Below are 21,341 nucleotides of genomic sequence, written 5' to 3' on the forward strand. Positions count from 1 at the left end.
TTTAGCAGACGAAGGGATCTTAAAGCCCATGTTAAAGAGAATAAAGGCTAAAGAGAATAAAAATTGTAAGAGAAAGTGCTTTTCGGTCAGGAGAGAAGGGGAGAAATTAGCTGGAGCATGGAGCTCATGCTTCCCCCTAAGGCCAAGTGCTGTAGATAGCCCCTTTGGGAAGATGTAGCTCAAATAAAATTATAGTGGGAAAGGCAACATCACATCCACTGTTTTTCCTTTAAACGGTCACTAATTTCTCCACAACTACATGCAGCAAGGCCAGGATGTGGTGGAAAAGAAGCCACATAAAATCCTTGCGTGGACTCTTTTCCATCCAGGACCACTTTTGACTTTAGAAATTGGGCTCGTGCTCTGTGTTTTCCCTTCTTCCAGAAGCTGCTTCCGGAGCTTCTGTTCTTGGATTAGCTCCTCTCCTCTCCTGGGTCAGTAGATGGAAGGACACTTCTGCCACGGAATCTGTCCCCCGCACTGCTCCCAGGGACTGCGGAAGCTTTCTGCCTCGTGACCTTTACCACCTGGTTCCAGGGCATGCCTTGGGCAGCACCTGTCACGGTCTCCTGGGGCTGTGACCTGAGGCCCCACCGAAGTGCCTGCCTCTGCGTGAATTGGGTGGAAGACGTGGTGGGGAAACCTTCGCAATTCTGTGAGAAAGCAAATGAACCAGTCAGCTCCAAAGTGAACTCCCTGGCTTGTGAAAGAGCAGAGAGGGGCAGTGTTCACAGCCAGCGACAACGTGCGCCCCACCCCCTCATCCCCAGCCCCTCTGGACCTGGCAGAGAAAGGCTTTAATGAGCAAGGCTTTGCTGCAACTGAATTTAAGTTTATATGGTGATTTCTGTTGAGAAATTCATGCTTTGGGGAGACCCAGAATCTCTTCTCTTGTTTTTTTCAAAAAGCCACAGTGGGGTGCTGTAGCGACAGGATCTCACCATTAATGTTTAATTTCTTTGCTTTTGTTGGTCACTTAACATTATTTAAAAGTATGCTTTGGCTGGTGAATAATACTTTTGGATTGCATTCAGAATGCATAAACAGCTGTAGTAAAACTTGCTGTCTTGGAAAGGAAGTCTATACAGATGGGCCAGGTGGTGTAGTGGATTAACAAACTAGCCTTTAACCTTCCTTAGATGCGGGTTCAAATCTCACTCAGATCACCACCGAAAGATGAAACGTCAGTGTCATTTTGGTTTTAAATTCCAATCACTGACTCGTTTCTCTAGATCATACAACTCCCCAAATTGTTTGGCCCAAGTCTACACAATTGGCAGTTTCTACTCAAGGGAGGGCCAGTCCTGAAATAGCAGGGTGCAGCAGGTCAGTGCTGAAGTTCATTGGCAGAGATGAAAGGGGAAGTTACGAGCTCGTGAGCACCTGCCAGCTCGAAGCCTTGGCTTGGGCCCATGCAATGATTTCCTCACTTTTTCAAGCACTAAATTTGGTAATGACAGGAAGAAAAAAAGTTTCTCTCAAGTTTTGCAGGTATATGCGTGCATGCAGGACCGGAGCTGGATTGAAAAGTCTGCGTTCTTTCTTTCCAGACATCAGACTCTGAGCATGGTATCCCCACGTTTGAAAGCGCTGGTTTCCTCTCACTGAGAACCCTCGGTGGGGATCCGACCGTGGTTTTTCCCCACTCTACTTTCTTCTAATGTAATTTTGCTCAAGCCACTCACTCCAGAGTCTCAATTTCCCTGCCTGTGAAATGGGAATACGGTCGAAATGCATTATTTTTCACATTCTTCATTAAAATGCTAGAGAAGCATTTCGAAAACGGAAACTATGTTTGCAAAACATAACTCATTCTCCAGCTGGCAATAACTGGGTACGTGCAAAGCGTTATCATTATGAGAGGAGTTACTTGACAGGTTACCTCTTTTGACCCCTAATTAGTAATTATGTAAGTCGATATTCTCCTGGGTTTATACTAATTTTTTTCTGAAGACATCGACTAGGATCAGATGACTAGACCGTTGAGAGGATTCCACCGCGAACGGCCTCCCCAGGCAGACGGCATCCTCGGTTGTGAGCCTGGCTCTGATAACGGACCCGCTCTATGTCTAGGGACAGCCCCTTTAGCTGGAGCCCAGGGATGAAATGCTCCTCTGGTTATTTTATTCCCGGGCCAGCCCCCTGTGCGCTGAGGACATTGCCGATGACCTGCGTCTGTGCGGCAAGGCGTGCAGCGCACGGTGGACAGCTCACTCTTCTTGCTTCCTCGTCAGGTTCACCAGCACCAGGACCGGGGAGAGACCTTCCAGTGCCAGCTATGCCCTTTCACTTCCTCACGCCACTTCAGCCTGAAACTCCACATGCGCTGCCATCAGCACTTCCTGAGGACAGAAGCCAAGGTGAAGGAGGAGATCCCAGACCCAGATGTCAAGGGATCTCCCCACCTCAGTGACAGTGCCTGCCTGGGGCAGCAAAGGGAAGGAGGAGGGACAGAGCTAGTGGGGACCATGATGACGGCCAACACTCCAGAGAGGACTAGCCAGGGTGGGGCTGGCGTCTCGCCTTTGCTGGTGAAGGAGGAACCCAAGGAAGATAACGGCCTGCCAGCCTCCTTTACCCTGAATGCTGCCGACAGGCCGGCCAACCACACAAAGCTGAAAGACCCGTCCGAGTATGTGGCCAACAGTGCGTCAGCATTGTTCAGCCAGGACATCTCTGTTAAGATGGCGTCTGATTTTCTCATGAAGCTGTCAGGTACTTGACTAGGGTTGTATCCTCTCTTTCTCTGTCTCTCTCTCTCTCTCTCTCTCCCTCTCTACCAGTATCCTCATCTGTGAAATGAACTGGCAGGACCAGGTGATTTCAAAGTCCCTTTAAATTCTAATAGTCTGCACCTTCATAAATGTTCTCCTTTTTTTGCAGTCCTTTGGGAGTAGGTATTGCTGTGGTTTGGATCTAGAAACAATAGACATTGTTGATTTCCTTCTGGTTTTTCTCCTTTATGGGTTCTTGTTGTGGGGGAAAGGTCACATGGTGAGCCAGGTTGGTGGCAGTTCTTTGTGTGTGACCTTGGTCCCTATTTCCCTCGTCTCTGCATGGGGTTCTTTAAAGTGCTTGTATGGAACCTCTCATTTTGCATTATTCGAATTCTTTATTTGTTTTAATTTGAAAGCTTTTTAAAGGACGTGTATACGGAGACAACCATTAGGAATTAGAGACTTTTAAAATTTGAGCAAATGATAAAGATTATCTTAAAATTTTTCTTCCAGTGGAAAAGTGTTCATTGTGGTAAAATATACCCAACATGAAATTAACCATTTTTTAGTACTGTTCTTTGGCCTTAAGTGCATTCACGTTGTTGCAGAAACGTCACCACCCTCCGTCTCTGCAGTTTCTTCATCTTCCCGAACCTAAACCTTATACCTGTTAGATGATAACGCCCCACTTGCCCTCCCCCAGCTCGTGGCAACCACTCTTCTGCTTTCTGTCTCCACGAGCGTGACTACTCTAGGTACCCCGTGTACAGTGGAATTGGAATTTATTTTAAAAATTCCTTTGCAACTTCCCCAATGCCATTTGGAAAAAAGATAAGGTACAAGTTGTAAAAATTAATTCTTATTCATTGATATCACTTTCGCCATCAAATGACATGAGATGTTTCTTTCAGTTTTTGTCTTTTTTTTTTTTTTTTCAATTTCTTTGATTAAGTCGTCGAGTTGAAAAGAGGGCATACAGCCATTGAGGGAGGCTGTTTCTCCTGACTCTCTTTTGGAATGATGAAACGTGTCCTGGGATTGTGCTGCTACTTATTACGTTTTTAAACGTATGATTTTACATTTTAAAAGCGACGTGGAGGGTGGGGAAAGGTTGGCTGAGAATTGGTTCTGTCTTGCAGTGAAGACGGCAGTCCCCATGATGGTTTCCAAATGCCATTTCAGCTCTTTGGAGATTGACAATACCCTTTTAAATGGAGAATAATTGGTCACCGCCTTCCTTTAAATGGACTGTGAGTCGCATTTCACTAAATGTCATTGCCAGGTGAATTAGAGGTTGAGCGTCACCCTGAAGACCCTGTGCTCAGTGACACTTCAGTCAGGTTTCTCACAACGTCCCCGTCACCCCAGATCTTTGCCCCTCGGGAGTGCATGACACTAGTTGGAAGAAATGAGAAAAGGTAAGGGATGGAAATGAGGCGTCACAGAACTGAGCGGAGCGGGAACAGAGAGCAGAGAGTTAGGGGAGGCGGCCCACCCTGCGCTGCCAGGAGGTCCCGCCCTGGGAAGGCTCAAGGCTCAAGAACTAAACTGCATCCGATTGTGGCTCAGAAGTGCGGGGTTCCCTCTCTCCTTCTGGCCTTCTCCCTCTCCCCTCAGGGGAAATGGGCTTTTAGACATGTCGACTTTCATATGGAAACATTCTTGAAAATGGGGAAAGCGCAGGCTTCTAGTGTCCCTGTTGCTGCTGACCCTTGAGAATCTCCCTTGATGGTTTCTTCTGCCAATATAGCAAAAGGGGCTCCTTTTGGGGGGCTCTTCTAGTGCGTTCCCAAGGAATGGAATGCGAATGCCACCTTCACTTAACAGAGCTTAGAAAGGGAGACTGTTCCTTACTTAACAAATGGGGAAATGAAGTGGGGGCTGTAACCTCACTAAGGGATTACTCCCTTCCCTCCACAAGTCCAGGAAGTTTTCAAGCCTGCAGGAAGGCGAGAGGGGGTGAAGGAAGGATTGGATAAAACACTTGATGTGTGAGACACCACTCCTGCTCGGCTCAGCTCTGGGTGCCCCACATCCAGCTGTAGCTAACTCCAGCCTCAGTCTCAGGGAGCTTAACTTAAGGCTGCGGCTGCTGAGAGCCAGAATTGCAAGCGGGAGGGACACCAGCAGAGAAGCATGTTGGTAGGTTGGGGTGAGACTCTGCACCAAAGCCTTATGTTGTGATCTGTTTTCTCGGTTAGCTATTGATGGGGACTTGTTTACAGTTTGGCAGTCGCAGTATTTACCAACTGATCAATTGGCAGAAGAAAACAGATAACAAATGCACACTATTTATGCAAAAGGCCCATGCAGTTATTTTATGGTGGCTTACTAGAGGTCCTGAAACCTGACTTGTGTGCTCTGTTACCTAGCAACCTGTTATAAAGTCACCGGGGAGTGAGATGCATCGGTAATTTTGTGTGTGTGTGCGTATTGGGATGTAAATGTAAACTTGGTGACTGTGGCAGTACAGCCCATGGGAGGAGAAAATACCTTAAAAAGAAAGAAATACATTTTCTGGAGGGATTTTGTTTTTAAATTCCACTAACTCTTTGGTTGGTCGGGCCCTATAATTGATAGCGGCTGTCACTGTGGTGCTGTGCCTGGCTGTGTCTGTGGCTGTGATCCCAGACCAAAAGGCCAAATCCCAGAGAGCTGCGGCAGAGTTTCTAGCTCTTTCCTTCATCAAATGTAGCGCGGTAGTGGTGAGCATCGGGCCTTGTCCCTCGGCGTCATAACGGCGCCATTGTTCTTGCGACGAATTTTTGAGCTGGGCTCTGTGCGTGCACCTGCTGGGCTGCAGGGTGCAGCTGTTTGTGGGCACCGAGTCTGCGAGTCTCTGTGCCAGCCACATCGCTGTCTGCAGAACTGGGGGACAGTGACAAATTCAGGCGTGTACATACCTACTTGTTTCCAAAAGAGAGATGGAAAACACTTGATTCTTTCTTGCTGGGTTATTAAGAGGGGTCTTTCTTGCTCCTTCATCTAAAACTGAGCATAAAGATGACTAAAGGGAACCCAGTGGAATTAAAAGTCGCCATGGAATATGCTGTTTAAATGGACACTGAATCCTTCTCCCACCCCCACCCTGGTTTTGACATTTCCCAGTGTGTGTGAAATCAGACCCCTTCTCCGAACCATCGGCTCTTCTGCCCGAGCCCACACTTAACATTCCTTGGTCCTCCAAGAGTCATGTTGCCCCCTGGAGCCGAGGCTTCTCAGGCTCAGCCCCACGATCGATTCCGAGAAGAGAGGGGGCAGCGCCTGCTGCTGGCCTCCTGGGCCAGGGGAAAATACTTTCATAAACTTTGCTCAGGGTTTTGGCTGAGAAGGCAGGCCTTTGAGGACTACAGCCATACGTATTCACATAGATCTTTCCTGGGAGCCAGAACACATGCAGATTGTCGTATGTCAGAGCAAGTGACTCAGGTGTCCCATGACCAGGGGTGTGCAGGGCCGAGGTGACCTTAGAGTGCTTAAGATACTGCTGCTTCTGTGCCTTCTCTCCATTATCTTGTATCTAGAAACAGTTCTAACAGGCTGCATATTAAACTTACTTGTGGAGGGGTGCGTGTTAATGCCAGGGTCCGGCCCCAGTCCCAGAAATTATGATTTCATTGGTCTAGGATAGGGCCTAGTCATTGGTATTTTCTTTGAAATCCTCAGATGATTCTCAAATGCAGCCAAGACCAAAGACCACTGATGGGGGCTATAAACTTGGTACCTGGTACAGTTTTTTTCAGTACAGCTCTCTTCCCTGCTTTCTATCCTAGACCATGAATGGGGGACCTCCGAAGCATTCACCGGAGGTCCAGGTTGACGTGAATGAGAGGCCCGAGTGAGTCATGCCCACTGAGCCCCATGTTTTTCCCTCACGGGGCCTCATGACAGGAGAATGAAAAGAAGCATCTAAATGTTCTCTAGTTAGAACTAGAAAGTCTCAAGACTCATGTAGAACATCGAGGAGCTGGGCGTATCCTCACTCGAAGCCTGATTCAAAGTTGCCTGCAGTGGCCTTGCGTCAATTCTCTTTCTGAAAACTACACTTTTCAAGATATATAATTTAATTCTAGCTCTCCAAATTACAACCAAGCGGTTGACAGAAACTTGGCACCTCAGTTGTTGGCTGGGAATATCTTTTTGTCCCTGGTTTTCGAAAATAAAAGATACAAGTCATTTCAACTATTTTTAATTTGGAAACTGGCAAAAGGAAATTTATACTTTCTCCCACATTCTATTACTTTCATAAAACTGAGGCCAAAATAATTTTAACCAGGAGAGATGGACTTTTTAAAGCAGCAACTCACAGATGGATAGAAGCTGAATCGTTTTTAATTTATTAGGAGCTCAGCCATAAAATAGCAAAGGTTTTCTTGTATAAAGGAAGAGGGGTCGGTGAATGTGTTTATGTCCCATAGGCCTTTGTTCTGCATTTCCATCCATTTCAAACAATTTTATGCATCTGTGGTGACAGCACGGTTAGCTCGTGCGTGGCAGCTCCCGATGCTGTGTTACTTTTGTTTGTGTTGCTGGAGGAGGAAGAACGGGAGATGCCCAGGAACCCGGATCGTCCTTATTGCCTGGTGGCTCCGCCTGGCTTTCTGTAAAACTTCTCAACACACGAGCCATCCTTGTGCCCTTTGGTCCCTAAGACGTCAGTGCCAATGGCCAGCGGCTTCTCCCACTCCCCGTGCTTAGGTGTTCCCGACGACCTTCCTTCACTTCTCCAGTTTGGCCTTCCTTTTTAAACCTGCCTTGCTGCCGCTGATCACGTGACCTGGTGTCACGCTGCATTTAGGCGTCTTATACGTGCAGGCAGCCTGAACACTCTTGAAATCCTGGATTTTATTGAGCCTGGTGGTGATTCCAAGGAGAGGGAGAGTGTGACTCAAAAATCTCAGCGACGCTACTCCATGAAATGAGGACTGATTTGAGTGACAGAAAGGAGCAGGTGACATTATAAGAAAATGGGACCCGGACTTACACACATGTGCCGAACTTCCACCAGAGACTTTGTGACATTGACTCATTGTTTATGATTTTTCCTTAACAATTACTTATATAGCGCTTACTCTGTGCCATTTAATGCATTTGAACTTCATAACAACCTTATAGCAAGATACTATTCCCATTTTACAGATGAAAACTAAGAAACAGAAAAGTTAAGAGGCTCGCCCAAGTTTACACAGCTAATCAATGGCGGAACCAGGATTCTGATTCAGGGGGCCTGGCTCTGGTATTCCCTACTGCCCCCACCCCCAAGCTGCCTATACCCAAATCACAAAGTAAGGAAGCAGCCGAACCGGAACTTGGCTCCATTCTCTGTCCTTCGATGCTGTAGAGTTAGCATGGGCAACTTTCTCTGCGTGTTGTGTGTTAGACGCCATTGGAAGTTGCAATAATACTTGTAAGCTTTTCAGGAATTATTTAGTGCAAATAGAGCAGTAACAATAAGGACAACTTATGTTTCCAGAGAGCTTTTTAGTGTACAGTGTATTTCCAAATCCATCGTCCAATAACAAGCATTAGATGAAGAAACCACGACTCAGCATAAATCCTGTAAAAGGGCCGTGACCAGACTCCAGATCTTTCTTTTCTCGCTGTGCTGGATAAAGCGTGTCCACTTCTAGAATTGCCCCCCCAAATAATTTTTACCTCCATCAACCCCTGGGAAAATTTTTCAAAAGCTATGTTTCTGCAAAACCAAAATCAGCTCATTTTCTTCTCTCCCTCAGAAGTACACTTTCTTCTACTTATTACTGTTGTTACTATTGTTACTTCCTCCACTATTATTATTATAAGCATTATTACTAATCAATTGTGTTTACAGTGAGCCAGGCACTTTGCCAAAACTTCATGTAATTTTCTCACTTAACCCTCTCAATGGCCCTATGGGGTTAATAATATTGAACCTATTTTATAGATGAGGAAGCTGGGGCTAAAAGGCTTCAGCTACAAGGGACGGAGCAAAGATTCAGCTCAGCCCAACTGCAAAGCCTTGGCTCATGACCACTTAATTAGCTATTACCTAATTTTTTTTCTCAGCTGAGCGAACTGGTTTTTGACCTCGTCTGCCTCACTGTTTGTTTTCCTTGGCTTTGAACCATGGCATCATTTCTAATGCATGTTAATTCAGTCACTAATCTGGTTAAATATTTTGTCTTCAAAATAGATCTACAGTTCCTCCCTTCCCGTGCAGCCCTTCCCGCAATCACCTCGCACCTACACCTTCCCCCCCAGGTCCCTCCCCATCACCGTCTCCATCCCCAGGCCCTCCCGCACATTCTGAAGGACTCTGCTAATACCTCTGGCATCAGGCTATGGCCACCTGGCTCTTTTCTGCTGAGTAACCGTATTCCCACTCCTCTCAAGAAAAATGTTCGCGGTCTTCACCAGCTTATAGATAGACGCCTCTCATTTCCATTTTCTGCCTTTACTCATGCTGTTCCAGGGGTCTGGTTGAACTGTGGAGTTTCATGTATCATCTTCCCGTTAGATAAAATGGGGGGAAGATTTTTTTCTAAAAAATAGTTAATAATGTCATTAAAGCTAAAATAACTATTTTAATGCACCTCTGACCCACAGTGGTCCTGTATCTTTGTAGAGAATTTCTAGCAACGTCGGCCCCATTCCTGTGTTAGCCTCCCTCTACTGCCTGGCCTATGCAAAGGCTAGCCATTCTTCCAAGAATAGTTCCCAGTTCTTTAGTAAAACCTCTTCCTTTTTTTTGGTCTTTGCTGCTCGCCCCCATCATGAATTCCAGTGATACTTAGAGTCTTTATCACCCAGGCTGGTACTTCTATTATTGCTGGTACGTTCTATTTCTTTGTTAGTTTTGCTGCTCCAACTGTTTCAAGTTGCTATGTGGGGAGATAATGTTTCTTTTATAACACCTTTATCATTGTATCATCCACAATGCATTCCATGATGGGTTATAAGAAAACTATTACATTCTAGAAGTCAGATTTTCAAAGGTTGTGATATTACTTCACTTAAAAAAGATTTGTGAATTCACAACCACCTCCGTAATGCTTAAGAAAGAAGATGGAATAGAGAGTGGAGGTCTGTGGAAAGTAAGCAGGCTGTTTAAAGGAAGCCTCAAAGGTTTCGAGTTACCTTGGTGTTGTCTCATGTCTTATGTTCCAGGACCTCAGTTTGTAGGGCCAAATCTAGGAACTCGGGTCTCCCACAGTTAAGTAACAAACTGTTCCACAATTTAGCAACTCAAAACAATAACCATTTTCTTAGTTTACGACTTTGTGGCTTGGCAATCTGGGCATGGCTCAATAGGGTGCTTCTTCTGGCCTCTCCTGGGCTGACTCATCCATCTGCAATCCGTTGCCAGGTTGGCTGGGGGCTGGCTAGTCTAGGATGACCTCAGCTGGGATGGCTTCTCTCTGCTTCCCAGGGTCTCTCATCCTTCAATGGGCTGGCCCAGGGTCGTTCACATGGCAGCTGGGCAGGGTTCCAAGGAGAGAGCAGAAGTGTGCAAGACCTCCGAAGGCTAGGCTCGGAAATGGCCCAGCGTCACTTCCACTACCTTCTGTTGACCAAAGCAACCTCCAACTCCAGCCCAGATTCAAAGAGTGAGAAAATCGACTCCACCTCTGAAAGGGAGGAGCAGCAAAGTCACATTGCCAAGGAGTGGATTTTTAGGGAGCGGGGAACACTCTGGCCATTTAAGAATCTACCACAGCCCAGAGTTCTTCAGACTCTCTGGGTGTTCCATGATGACATAAATCATTAAAAAACTGATGTATGAACTAGATTGTTGGCAGAGTAATTTAAAATGACAAGTTTAGCAATCAAGAGGAGATGTCATTTGGGGCAGATGGTCACGAACTTCCCTGAGAAGTGTTGGAAATATATTATGCAGTCTTTAGGCTGTCTTTTTTCTAGTCTCCAATCATTTCTCGCTATTCATACATTTCATTCTTTGGATTTAATAGTATGAATTTAAAATACAGCTTTCTTTCACATTTACTCACGGCTTGATTGGTTTTCCAGGACTTGTCCTTCCTGCTTTTGACAAGGGAGATATCCTGTCTGTTAAGTGGATTTCTGCAGATAGCTACTTTTGCTCATTATGTGCTTGCTGGGTTTGGTAGTTTAGTTCATGGAGAAAAACCTTATTTATTTATTTTATAGTTCTTGAGGCACCACTCATTGTTATCGCCCTTGACCCTGCAGCAGAGGCTGTTTTGTTTTCCCTTTGTCACTGTGCCGATAATTGTAGAAGCTGTCATTGGGGACCTGTGCAGTGTTGGTTTGGGGACATAGATCCTTAAGTGTGGCCAAGGATTAGCTCAGGTGGGGATTAATGAGAAATATGAGATGGTTAAAACTTAACTAAACACTAATTGTACAACTACTTAAGGCAAATTAAGTAGTTTACCTTATTGAAGAGCAAGATTTAAAAATATTTAGCTAATGTTTTAAATATTCTATTTAGATGTAATATGCTTAACATCTAAGTCATCCCCCACTATTGTCATTATTTAATTAAATTTCGGCTTTCTTTATATGATTTCAGAAGGCAGTTTTTTCATACTTAAAGTACGTAAAATTATCACAAAATTCCAGATCCCCAGCCAGGTCATACATAGTTACATATACTTACAAAGGAACGTGGGTGATTATCACAGTGTCAGTCTGTAGTCTGGAGAGTAATCTTGAGCTCTGATGCTGGTTCTATCATTAACAAGCTATGTGATTTTTAAAAGGCCATATTATTCTCTGAGCTTACATTTTCTTATTGTAAAAGTAGGGAGTGGAAAACAGTAACGGTTTTCATTTTGTTTGTTTTTTAAGCAGTAAACCATTTTTTAAAACAATCTTAAGTGCACACTCAACATGTAAAATACATAGAACATGCATTTTTTAAATATAATTATTTCTTAGTTCACATTTAATACATTTATTTACTTAAAAAGTCAAGCAATTAGAAAAGAGTTGCTATTTGAAAAGCACAAAACGTGAAATTAGTGTTATGATCAGGTGGGGTATAAGCAATATAAGCATCTAGTATATCTCTAAATTTATTTCTCTGATTGCAGGTTCAAGAAACAGTGTTTACATAGGGACATTGTGGCAAATGAGGGTAGATTGCAAACAATTCACCTTGTAATCTTAGGATCCCTTTACTTAAATGTATTCAGATACTTGAAAGAAGAATGTAATAATAAAAAGTTATTGTTACAAAGTTGACAACATTTAGCAACTGCCCTCATTCCTTATTATAATAAATGGCAGAGAAGAAGCATCAAAAACTTTCAGTATGCACTAAAGCCATCTATCCTTCTGTATTAACTCTTGGTTACTAGTCAATCAACTATTATTTGGAAATTTGTTTAATCTCTAGTCTCAGATTCCTCATCTGCAAAATGGGGAAATCAGTAGTACCTACTTCAAAAGGTTGTCGTGAGGACCAGAGAAATTAATCCAGGTAAACACTTAGCATACCCCTTGGCCCGTAGTAGGTGCTCTATCAACGATATATCCAGATATATCTATATATCTACATCTATCTGTCATCCAAGGTCAGAAGCTTCACCAAAGCAGATATACTTATACCTATTCTGACATTTAATTTAAGGCATTGGTTCTCAACCAGGGTATGCCCAGGGAACAGTTAGCAAAACCTGGGGGAATTTTTTGTTGTCATGACTAGGAAGTGCTATTGGCATCTGGTGGATAAAGGCCCAGGGATGGTGATAACATCCTACAATGTGCAGGACCAGTCTCCCGTAGCAGATTATCCACCCCAGAATGTCAGTGGTGCCAAGGTTGAAAAAGCCTGACCTAAGATATGCTGTAGACTCTAGCAGGACCGTGATTGTATAGTTTTACATGGATACACATGTACATATGTGGATTTTTTTAAAGATCGACCACTTTCTTATTAATGATAGATCACTAGAACTCTAACACTTTTATGATGGCAAGAGAAACTATTCCAGGTGATTCATAAACCTGAATTAACAAGTTAACATATTCATGGTCTTCAGTGGGTTGACATTTTATATATAAAGCAGCCGAGGGTGCTCATTTTAAAATTAAATTTTGAATTAATTTAAAAACAATCTTAAAAACTTAAATTTAAAACAAACATCTGTTGGAACCTCTGAAGCATCTTCCAGGGTTCCTTGGAACACAGTTTGGAAACCAGTCGTCTACGGTCCCTTCCAAGTCCAAGAGTCTTTGGCTCGGCATTGGGGTGAAATAGTAAGTAGACCTCTCCCCGGTGTAGCTTTTTCAGGTAGTAGTTCAGCAGTCACCAAATGGCTAGACTCTGAAGTGAAAGAGAGCTCTGTCTTATTCAACTCAAGGAAAACGTCATTTTCCTTCACCAGAGGGAACTAACAGAACGAAAGCTGTCATGTTGCAGTTTGTTCCTCCTCTTCCACCTTCTTAGTCAAATCTTCACAGAATTCTTCCCTACCAGAAAATGTCCCTTACCTTCACGTCACACCTCACGCTTCCCATCTTTACAAAGAACGATGTTTGGTCCACTCCGTATCACTTACTTTGCAAGGCCTGTCGCCCTGCTGCTTAGGTTAGTATCTTTCTTAAAGAAGCCTGGGCTGTCCTAGAGAGAGATGGGATGCACTTTTAGCCAGAAGCTCAGAGTCTGGCGGTTCTGTGACTTTTGAGGGGAAAGGGGGTCAGTCTATTAACCTCTTAGGACCTTAATTTCCTCACCTATAAAGTGAAGATGCAATGATATCTATCTTCTATGGTTGATGGACAGGATCAGTTTCAGCGTAACTATTCAAATGCTGGTTTTAGGCTGAATTGAAACAAATAATGGTCTTTAAGGAAGTTCTGTACAATTTTCCTCAAGGGGGAGGTATGCTTGGAGGGAATCTCCAGGTAACCTGATGACACCTTTGCTTTAAAGAGCAGTTTCATTTACAACTCGTTGATGCTTGCCTATTAGAATGGCTTTCCCATTCCATTCCCATATTAACCTTTATCTTGAATCCTCTGTAAATCCTCAAAAAGCCAATTTGTTTCCTCTAAATGGCAGCCCAGCTCTATTGAGTGCGTGAACTTACAGATAGATGTACAGCATTTGTAATCAGAGTGCTCAGGTCCTAAAATGTTTGGGACAAACACAGGAGAACGGGCCTTTGGGTCAGCCGGGCTTCCTCACGGTGTTAACAGGGGAGTACCTGGAAGCTTTTAGATAGCATCCACAGACGTCAAGGAAGGTGCTGTGAAAGTTTTTTTATGAATTAAATTCTATATGCACAAATCTTTTTGTTAGTAGTAAGAATGAAGTTCAAGACTATGCAGTGAGTCAGAATGATTACTTTTCTCCAGGCGTTCTCTAAAGAAAAAAGAAAACATCTTTTAATTCCACCTTTCTCTGTAGAAAATCTGTTTTTTTTTTTTTGTTTGTTTGTTTTTTACTTTATAAAATGAAAAATGATGGCAATTATTCAGTCATGTTAATTTTAAAATAAAGGCTTTACGTACTGTTCTCAGTGCAAATTTTTCTGGTAATTGAAAGAAAGCAGGGTAGCCTTCATATTTCTATTTTTACATCTTTTATTTAGATCCAAATGTTTAGGGAACCAAAACTTGAGCAAACAAGTGTCTCCCACATGTTTTTTTTGACATATCATTAGCTATATATACATATACATATATATATTTGTCGCTATATTTACATTTCTCCGCTACTTCACAAGTTTCATGTCATTCTTGACATTGTCAGAATGAAAACCAGGTAGAAAGTGCCTTGCAAATTTATAATTCAGCAACATACAGCTTGCCTGTTGTTTTTTAAAGTGTCTTATTGAAGATCCATTAAATCTGCGTTGTACTAACAACGCTAAATAGCTTGGTTTTTTTCTTAACTCTTACGTAGCATATCTTCTGACTGATGCTTCCAGAAGCTTCTTATATCCTCAGAGAACATAAGCATGATATTGCCCTCTCTAGAAGTTGGGATTTGCTTCTAGGGCCTCAATAGTTTCTTGTCTTTTTTTCTAGCCTCAACTTAGAATTTTTTGTAAGTTTTAAAATAGAAGATGCAGCACTGAAACATTTTTTTAAAAACCTAATCATTCACTTTCTATTATTCCTTCCCAAGGAATTAAAGTTACAGACATAATAGATTACACACCATTTAATTACACTGTCGTGACTAACCAGCAAGCTCTTGAGAAAGGGTTTTCTGAAGGTTCTGGAAGAAGAGTTTGGGGTCAGAGAAGCTTTAGAAGGTTGTTAGCAAAACCCCAGGAGGTGGTCGAAAGAGCAGAGAAGCACTAAATAAACAAAGTCCTATTAGGAGCTACCTTCTTGGTGGAGGCTGGAAATTTGTACTTGTTGCAGATTGCTCTAGAGACTGTCTTTGTTCCCTTTGGTTCAGATTCTGATGGCATTGTCCCCAAAGGGCTAGATTTTAAGCACTTTCCTTGATGTCTGGATGCCTTTAGTAATGCCAGAGTTCAAGTAATTACTCAGAGACACCTCAGTAGGTGCTGCAGCGTAGGCAGCAGAGCTTTTAACTTTATCTCTAAGGCCTTATCCCCAGCCTAACAACGATCAGACCCAGGGAAAGCACTTCTGATTTTGTCCTTGATGGAGTATTTTGAGATTCTTAGTTTTTGTTTACCACGGGTAATAGTGGAGTGCCATCCAATGTCACTAACTTGTGGCCAGCGTATTTTATTCATCAAAAAAAAAAAAGTATATATATAATATATATAGCACCTACTATGTGCTGGACACTGTTCTGGGCACTCAAGATCCATCAGCATTTAAAAAAAAAAAAGATAATTGCCTTCATGAAGAACAGACCATAAATGGTTAACAAATAAGAAAATTATATGGTATGTGATTAGTCTGTTTGGGCTGCCATAACAAAATACCACCGACTGAGTGGCCGAAACAACAGAAATTTATTTCTCACAGTTGTGGAGGCTGGAGGTCCAAGATCAGGGTGTCCGCTGGTATGGTTTCTCCTGAGGCCTCTCTCTCCTCGGCTTGATGATGGCCACCTTCTCGCCGTGTCCTCACGTGTTTCTCTTTTCATGAGGACGGCAGTCATGTTGGATTACCTCCCTATCTCCAGATACAGTCACAACGGGGATTAGGTTTTGATATATGAATTTGGGGGAGGGGAAACAATTCAATCCATAACAGTATGTTATCAGGGGATAAATATTTGGAGGAAAAAAAGGAAGATTAGAGTCGGGTACGAGAGATTGGGAATATTGTGGGGGTGAGGGTTGCAGTTTTCACAAGGTAGATTAGACTTCATTGAGAAAGTGGTATTTTAGGGGAGACTTGAAGGTCAAGCTACATGCAAGTGTTATTATGACATAGGGCCCGGAAGTGGAGCCGCGGTATGGTAGAGGCAGGTGAGGGACATAGGGTGGCAGCCCGTGGACCTCAGTTCCAGTCCTAGCCCTTCCTCTTTCTGGTAGCAAGACTTTCAGATGTCACATTGATCCCCTAGAGTACAGTTTCCAAATATGCCGACTTGTATGAATTTGTGATTCCAGAATATCCATGCTTAGAGAGGCATGAGGTAGGAAGAAAGGACTTTGTGTTTGTGTAGTGGCCAGAGGCAAGGGGTGATAGGTGTTTGCTCTGGGGAGTTATTTTCTTCTTTTTATTTGTTAGGCAGAGACGGGCTTAAAGTTCATTCTAATAAGTGTTACTAAGAACTCTGTATTAGGATGAGATCTTCTTGCAAGACAAACACACCCAATATAAGAAACCTAAAGTTCCTACCACATGGCCCTTTAAAGTGGAGCAAGATGCCTATGAAAGCGACAAGTGGTGAGAGAGGATGCTTGTCTTCCTTCTTGGTCTTTCCTGTTAGCTCAGTGGGTGAAGACGTGGTATGATGTAGCCCAGCCACAGACTCCATCCCATAATAGGCCAGTTAGCTCTGCCCTGACCACACACTCCACACCAGCCCACCATGCTAAAAATGGAAAAAGGACATAAGTGGAAAAACTGGTGAAATCTGAAGAAAACCCGGAGTTTAGATCATAGTAATGTGAATTTCTTCGTTCTGACGAATGCATCATGGTTGTAGAAGATGTCGCCATCAGAGAACGCTGGGTGAAGGCGATGTGGGAACTGTTCGAACCATCCCTGCAACTGCTCTGCAAATCTAAAGTTTTTCCAAAATAAAATTTTATTTTTTAAAAATGCTTATTGTGGTCTCAGAGATGACCTGGACTACAGACATGGACCCAAAAAACAAAGCCAAATACATGCCCCTGTTTACGGGTCAGTGGTGGCTTATAAGAAGGCAAAGCGATATATTTCTCGTCTGAGCTTTTCTCTCTGGCAAATTCTCCATCCTCACTTTACACCCCACCTCAGGTTTTCACTTTGGATATTCCCTCTGACTCATGTTTGTATTCAATATTTTATGGCAGAATAACTGCCTGAAGGCATTATTCTATAATAGGATTAGGGAGGGAGAATACAAACAGGCCAGGGAGGCCGCAGCATCTACAGGAAGGAAGATGTAGAGGGAAACCAAGGAGAAAGAGCCCGAACACGTTGTAGAGGCGGCACTGCCTAAAATAGGATAGGTCCGAAAGGTTCGGAAGCCCACACGCTCGTGGAGTGTTTTGTGTTTTTGTGCCCAGAGCTCAGTGATTTTGATTAGGTCGTGGTCCCTCCTGCTGTTAACAATATGTGATTGTGCATCCATACTTCATTAAGGTGGGGGCAGCTAAGAGGGCGAGCGGCCTTTTATGTGTGTGTGTGTATATATGTATGTGTGTATATATATGTATATAATCCCTTTCTTCTTTTGATAGCTGCAAATCAGAAGGAGCCCATGAATCTTAACTTTAAAGTGAAAGAGGAGCCTAAAGAAGAGGAGGCCCTCAGTGCCGCCTTGCCTCGGTCCAGCTATGTGTTTAGCCCAGAAACTGAAGTGCCAGCCCCAAGCATCTCTGAGGACACACTAAAGCCCCAGGAAGGGAAAGGGAATGTGCTAAGGCGGGATATGTCCGTCAAAGCAGCATCTGAACTTCTCATGAAACTATCAGGTACTTGATTTATTCTAAAATGTTCACGTTCTGATCATTTCACTTGCAAGCCAACTGGGCTGCTTCCTGCATGAGTTATAATTAGCCGAGCGGTGGCAATATCACATTATCGCGGTGAATTCAGGAATGATTGGATTACTTGACTTAAGTTCCTGTGTCGTGTGTGTGAATTTGTTTGCAGCTGTGAGCTGTGTACCTGTCCTGTTAAACGCAGCCTTTTTTTCTGAATAGGACTGCAAATTGTTGGAAAACTGCTGCTTTCTAAGATGATGCAGGTCATAATTTTAAATTGGTTCTAATGACATTCAAAGCACTTTTGCTCATTGATCAAAATATCTATTTTTTCCTAATAGAAGACCTTGCATTTTTTGCGTTTATACTTTACATCCATTAAAAAACATTTTTCTTAATATAATTTGAAATTCATGTCCTTTGGATTCTTTTCCATTCAGTCTCCTATCTGCCCTATCCCCTTTGGAACAGATAAACATTTAGTGTCTTTTAAATTCAAAGGTATGACTCTCAGAACGTGGAAAGAAAGTTATATCAATAGTAACACTTACCGATTTGTATCCCATCCTTAGTTCACGACTGTTTAAAGGTAAGTTTTAGAAACTATATTCAAAATGTTAATGTGAATCAAAAGCTATTTTCAGCTTGTAATTTGCTGTGCTTGGAGGATGAAAGCGATCTCTGCCTGAAGGGCCTTTCTTCCCTGTGTAATTTCATAAGCGATTCAGACTGTTTTTGGTTGATTAGTAGGTTGGAAAGTAGGAAATTAATAGTGGGTAACTCAGCGTCATTATATCAGAACAGCTGAAATTCCTGTATTTGCCAGTTGGTGGGGTTAAGAATTCTTTGGTGTTAATTCAAAACACACTGGAACTTCAGGGGAACATGATTTGTTATGGATAAAGCATAATTCAATTATTATAGCCTATTGTAACCCATTTTCCTAAACTTTGCAATGATAGCACAGCTTCTCCTATGTAAATGGGAGGTCTGCCAACTCAACAACAAACAGTCCAGTGAAAAAATGGGGCAGAAGACCTGAATAGGTAGGTATTTCTCCAAAGAGGACATACAGATGGCCAACAGACATATGAAAAGGTGCTCAAGGTCACGAATCATCAGAGAAATGCAAATTAAAACCACAATGAGATTTTACCTCACACCTTTCAAAATCGCTATCATCAGTAAATCAAAAAACAAGTGTTGGCGAGGATGAAGAGAGAAGGGAACCTTTGTCCACTATCGGTGGGATTGCAAATTGGTATAGTCGCTCTGGAAAACAGTTTGGAGGTTCCTTAAAAAATTAAAAATAGAACTGTCTTTTGACCCAGCAATTGTACTTTTGGGTACTTATCCAAAGAAAACCAAAACACTAGTTTGTAAAGATGTATGTACCCCTAAGTTCACGGCAGCGCTATTCACAATAGCCAAGATACCAAAGCAACCTAATTGCCCATCAAGTAGACGATTGGATAAAGTTTATGGTTCATATATACAATGGAATATTACTCAGCCATAAAAAAACCGAAATCTTATTATTTGCAACAACATGGATGGACCTAGAGGGTATCATGCTGAGTGAAATAAGTCAGAGAGAGAAAGATGAATACTATATGATTTTACTTTTATGTGGAATCTAAGGAACAAAAGAAACAAACAAACTAAACAAAAACAGACTCACAGATACAGAGAACAAACTGGTGATTACCAGAAGGGAGGGAGATGGGAGGACTGGGTGAAAAAGGTAAAGGGATGAAGAAGTATAAATGAATTACAAAACAGCCACAGGATGTAGCGTAGGGCATAGGGAATATCGTCAATATTATTGTAATGGCTGTATGTAGACCCAGATGGGTGCCAGAGTAAGCGGGGGGATCACTTCATAAATTATAATAAATGTCTAGCCATTGTACTGTATATCCGAAACTAATATAAAATCATTTTAAAAATAAATGGGAGGTCTGGCAAGATTGTGCTGATTGCTGAAAGCTTAAAAAAATGTTCAAGCCAACATCTTTTCATATAGCTGGACCCTCCTCCCTCTTGTGTCAAAAGGCCTCGGTGGTGTACAGTAATCTGTCTGTTGGTTTTTCAGTCAATTCGTAAAGGCCACATAGCTCTCTGATTCTTTCCCTTAAGATAGGCTTTTACATTACAGTGCCTTTAACTCCTCTCCGACAGTGATTTTTGTCCCCTCCTGATAGTAAGATTCTAGTATATAATATTTCTATTTCAGAGTTTGCTGTGCAGCCACTATTTAAGCAGAAAAAGCTGGGATGGCACCGAAAGATACTATGCAAACAGGAGGTCTCAGGAAAGATGATGTTCTTTCAGGAAAACATTTATCTTAATCCTTTTTGGATGATGCGATTTGAGACAATGAAGTAGGAAATCATTTCCTAGATAATGAGGTCCCTCGAATAGAATACGGCTATGCAGCCATGCACATTGGACGATATTTGTAGACAGCATGGCCTTTCTGTTTATGTTGAGTTTTATGGAGTCCTTGTGCTGCGGGCTTCAACAATAGCTCAACGGATGACACAATCATATTTCCGAAGGGTATCTGGCCTGTTTCGTGGTGGCGAGGTGAAAACTTGTTTAAAGACTAAGATAACATTGTTTTTTTTCTGTCTTGAAAAGATTCCCCAGCATTCTAGATGCAAGAGACCTAGGTCAAAAAAATAGATGCTTATGTCTAGTCAGGGGAAAATCCAGGGCAAAAGAGTTCGTTCAGTACGCGACTGGCCCTGGGAACTCTGTACTCCCGCTCTCTAGCTGACTGGGGTCAGGTAAACTGAAGAAGTCTCCAAATCAGTCCTGAGAATAGGCGTGTGACTTAAATACACGTGTTTCTTCAGTCTTAAGCTGCAGGGTAAAGTGGACTCACCCTTTATTAGGGTTCAAGTGGACAGTGGAGTTCCTAATCATGGATAGATCAGTGCGTGCGGCTGGAAGAAAGAAGTTGTGAGGAACACCTTCCTATGCCGTCTCTCCTCGAGGTCTAACGTTAGCGTTTGCGATGTTCGTGTCCTGAAAGACACCGAAGTGCAGGACTTGTCAGTGCCTTCAGACCCCCCTTTCCATGGTATTTCCTGTCCCTCTGTGGTCGAGAGTAGCGGTGTGTTTCCCAAGGCGTCTCTCCGTGCAGGTTAGGCAGGGTGCACCTCGCCTGACCCCCAAAGCCTCTGCGGGCATTGCTGTGAACGGGAGTCCCGGTTGCTTCCTGCCTCTATAATGTTTGTTTATAGTCTTCTGTCCTGCTGGGGGAAATCCTTCTGGTCAGGAAGAGTTGGGTGAGAAAAGAGTGTCCCATGCATTATCATACACTTTTTTTCCCCGTTCTTTCTGTTTGGACCCAAGAAATAGCCGAGTTGTAGAATAAAAGGATTTTTCATCTCTGTTACTTATTGCCTGGGGAATGGAAGCTGTGATCTACAGTAGTTTAGGCCCGTTCAGTCTTTTCAATGAATTAGTTGGAGGAAACCAGTCGATAATTTTGGCTGCTTCATTTCCAGTTTTAATTTATGTCAACTCCTTAACAATGGATGATGGGCACATGGCCCAGACAAATATCATA

At 42.9% G+C, this 21,341-nt stretch overlaps 1 protein-coding gene across 8 annotated transcripts in view; it reads left to right on the forward strand.

Moving 5' to 3' along the window:
- ZNF827 (zinc finger protein 827) overlaps positions 1 to 21,341 on the forward strand; it is a 150,049-nt gene that overhangs the window by 45,180 nt on the left and 83,528 nt on the right. For all 8 annotated transcript variants that reach the window (XR_001516371.2, XM_015585089.2, XM_015585086.2 and 5 more), the window contains exons 4-5: positions 2,235 to 2,715; positions 17,516 to 17,749. Coding sequence is in view for 7 of the 8 variants with exons in the window: in XM_015585089.2 (XP_015440575.1) it covers positions 2,235 to 2,715; positions 17,516 to 17,749 (715 nt within the window). In the remaining variant the exon portion in view is untranslated. The remainder of the gene's footprint in view (positions 1 to 2,234; positions 2,716 to 17,515; positions 17,750 to 21,341) is intronic.

Source organism: Pteropus alecto, unplaced genomic scaffold (assembly GCF_000325575.1).
Source record: "Pteropus alecto unplaced genomic scaffold, ASM32557v1 scaffold50, whole genome shotgun sequence".
Classification (NCBI taxonomy): Eukaryota; Metazoa; Chordata; class Mammalia; order Chiroptera; family Pteropodidae; genus Pteropus; species Pteropus alecto.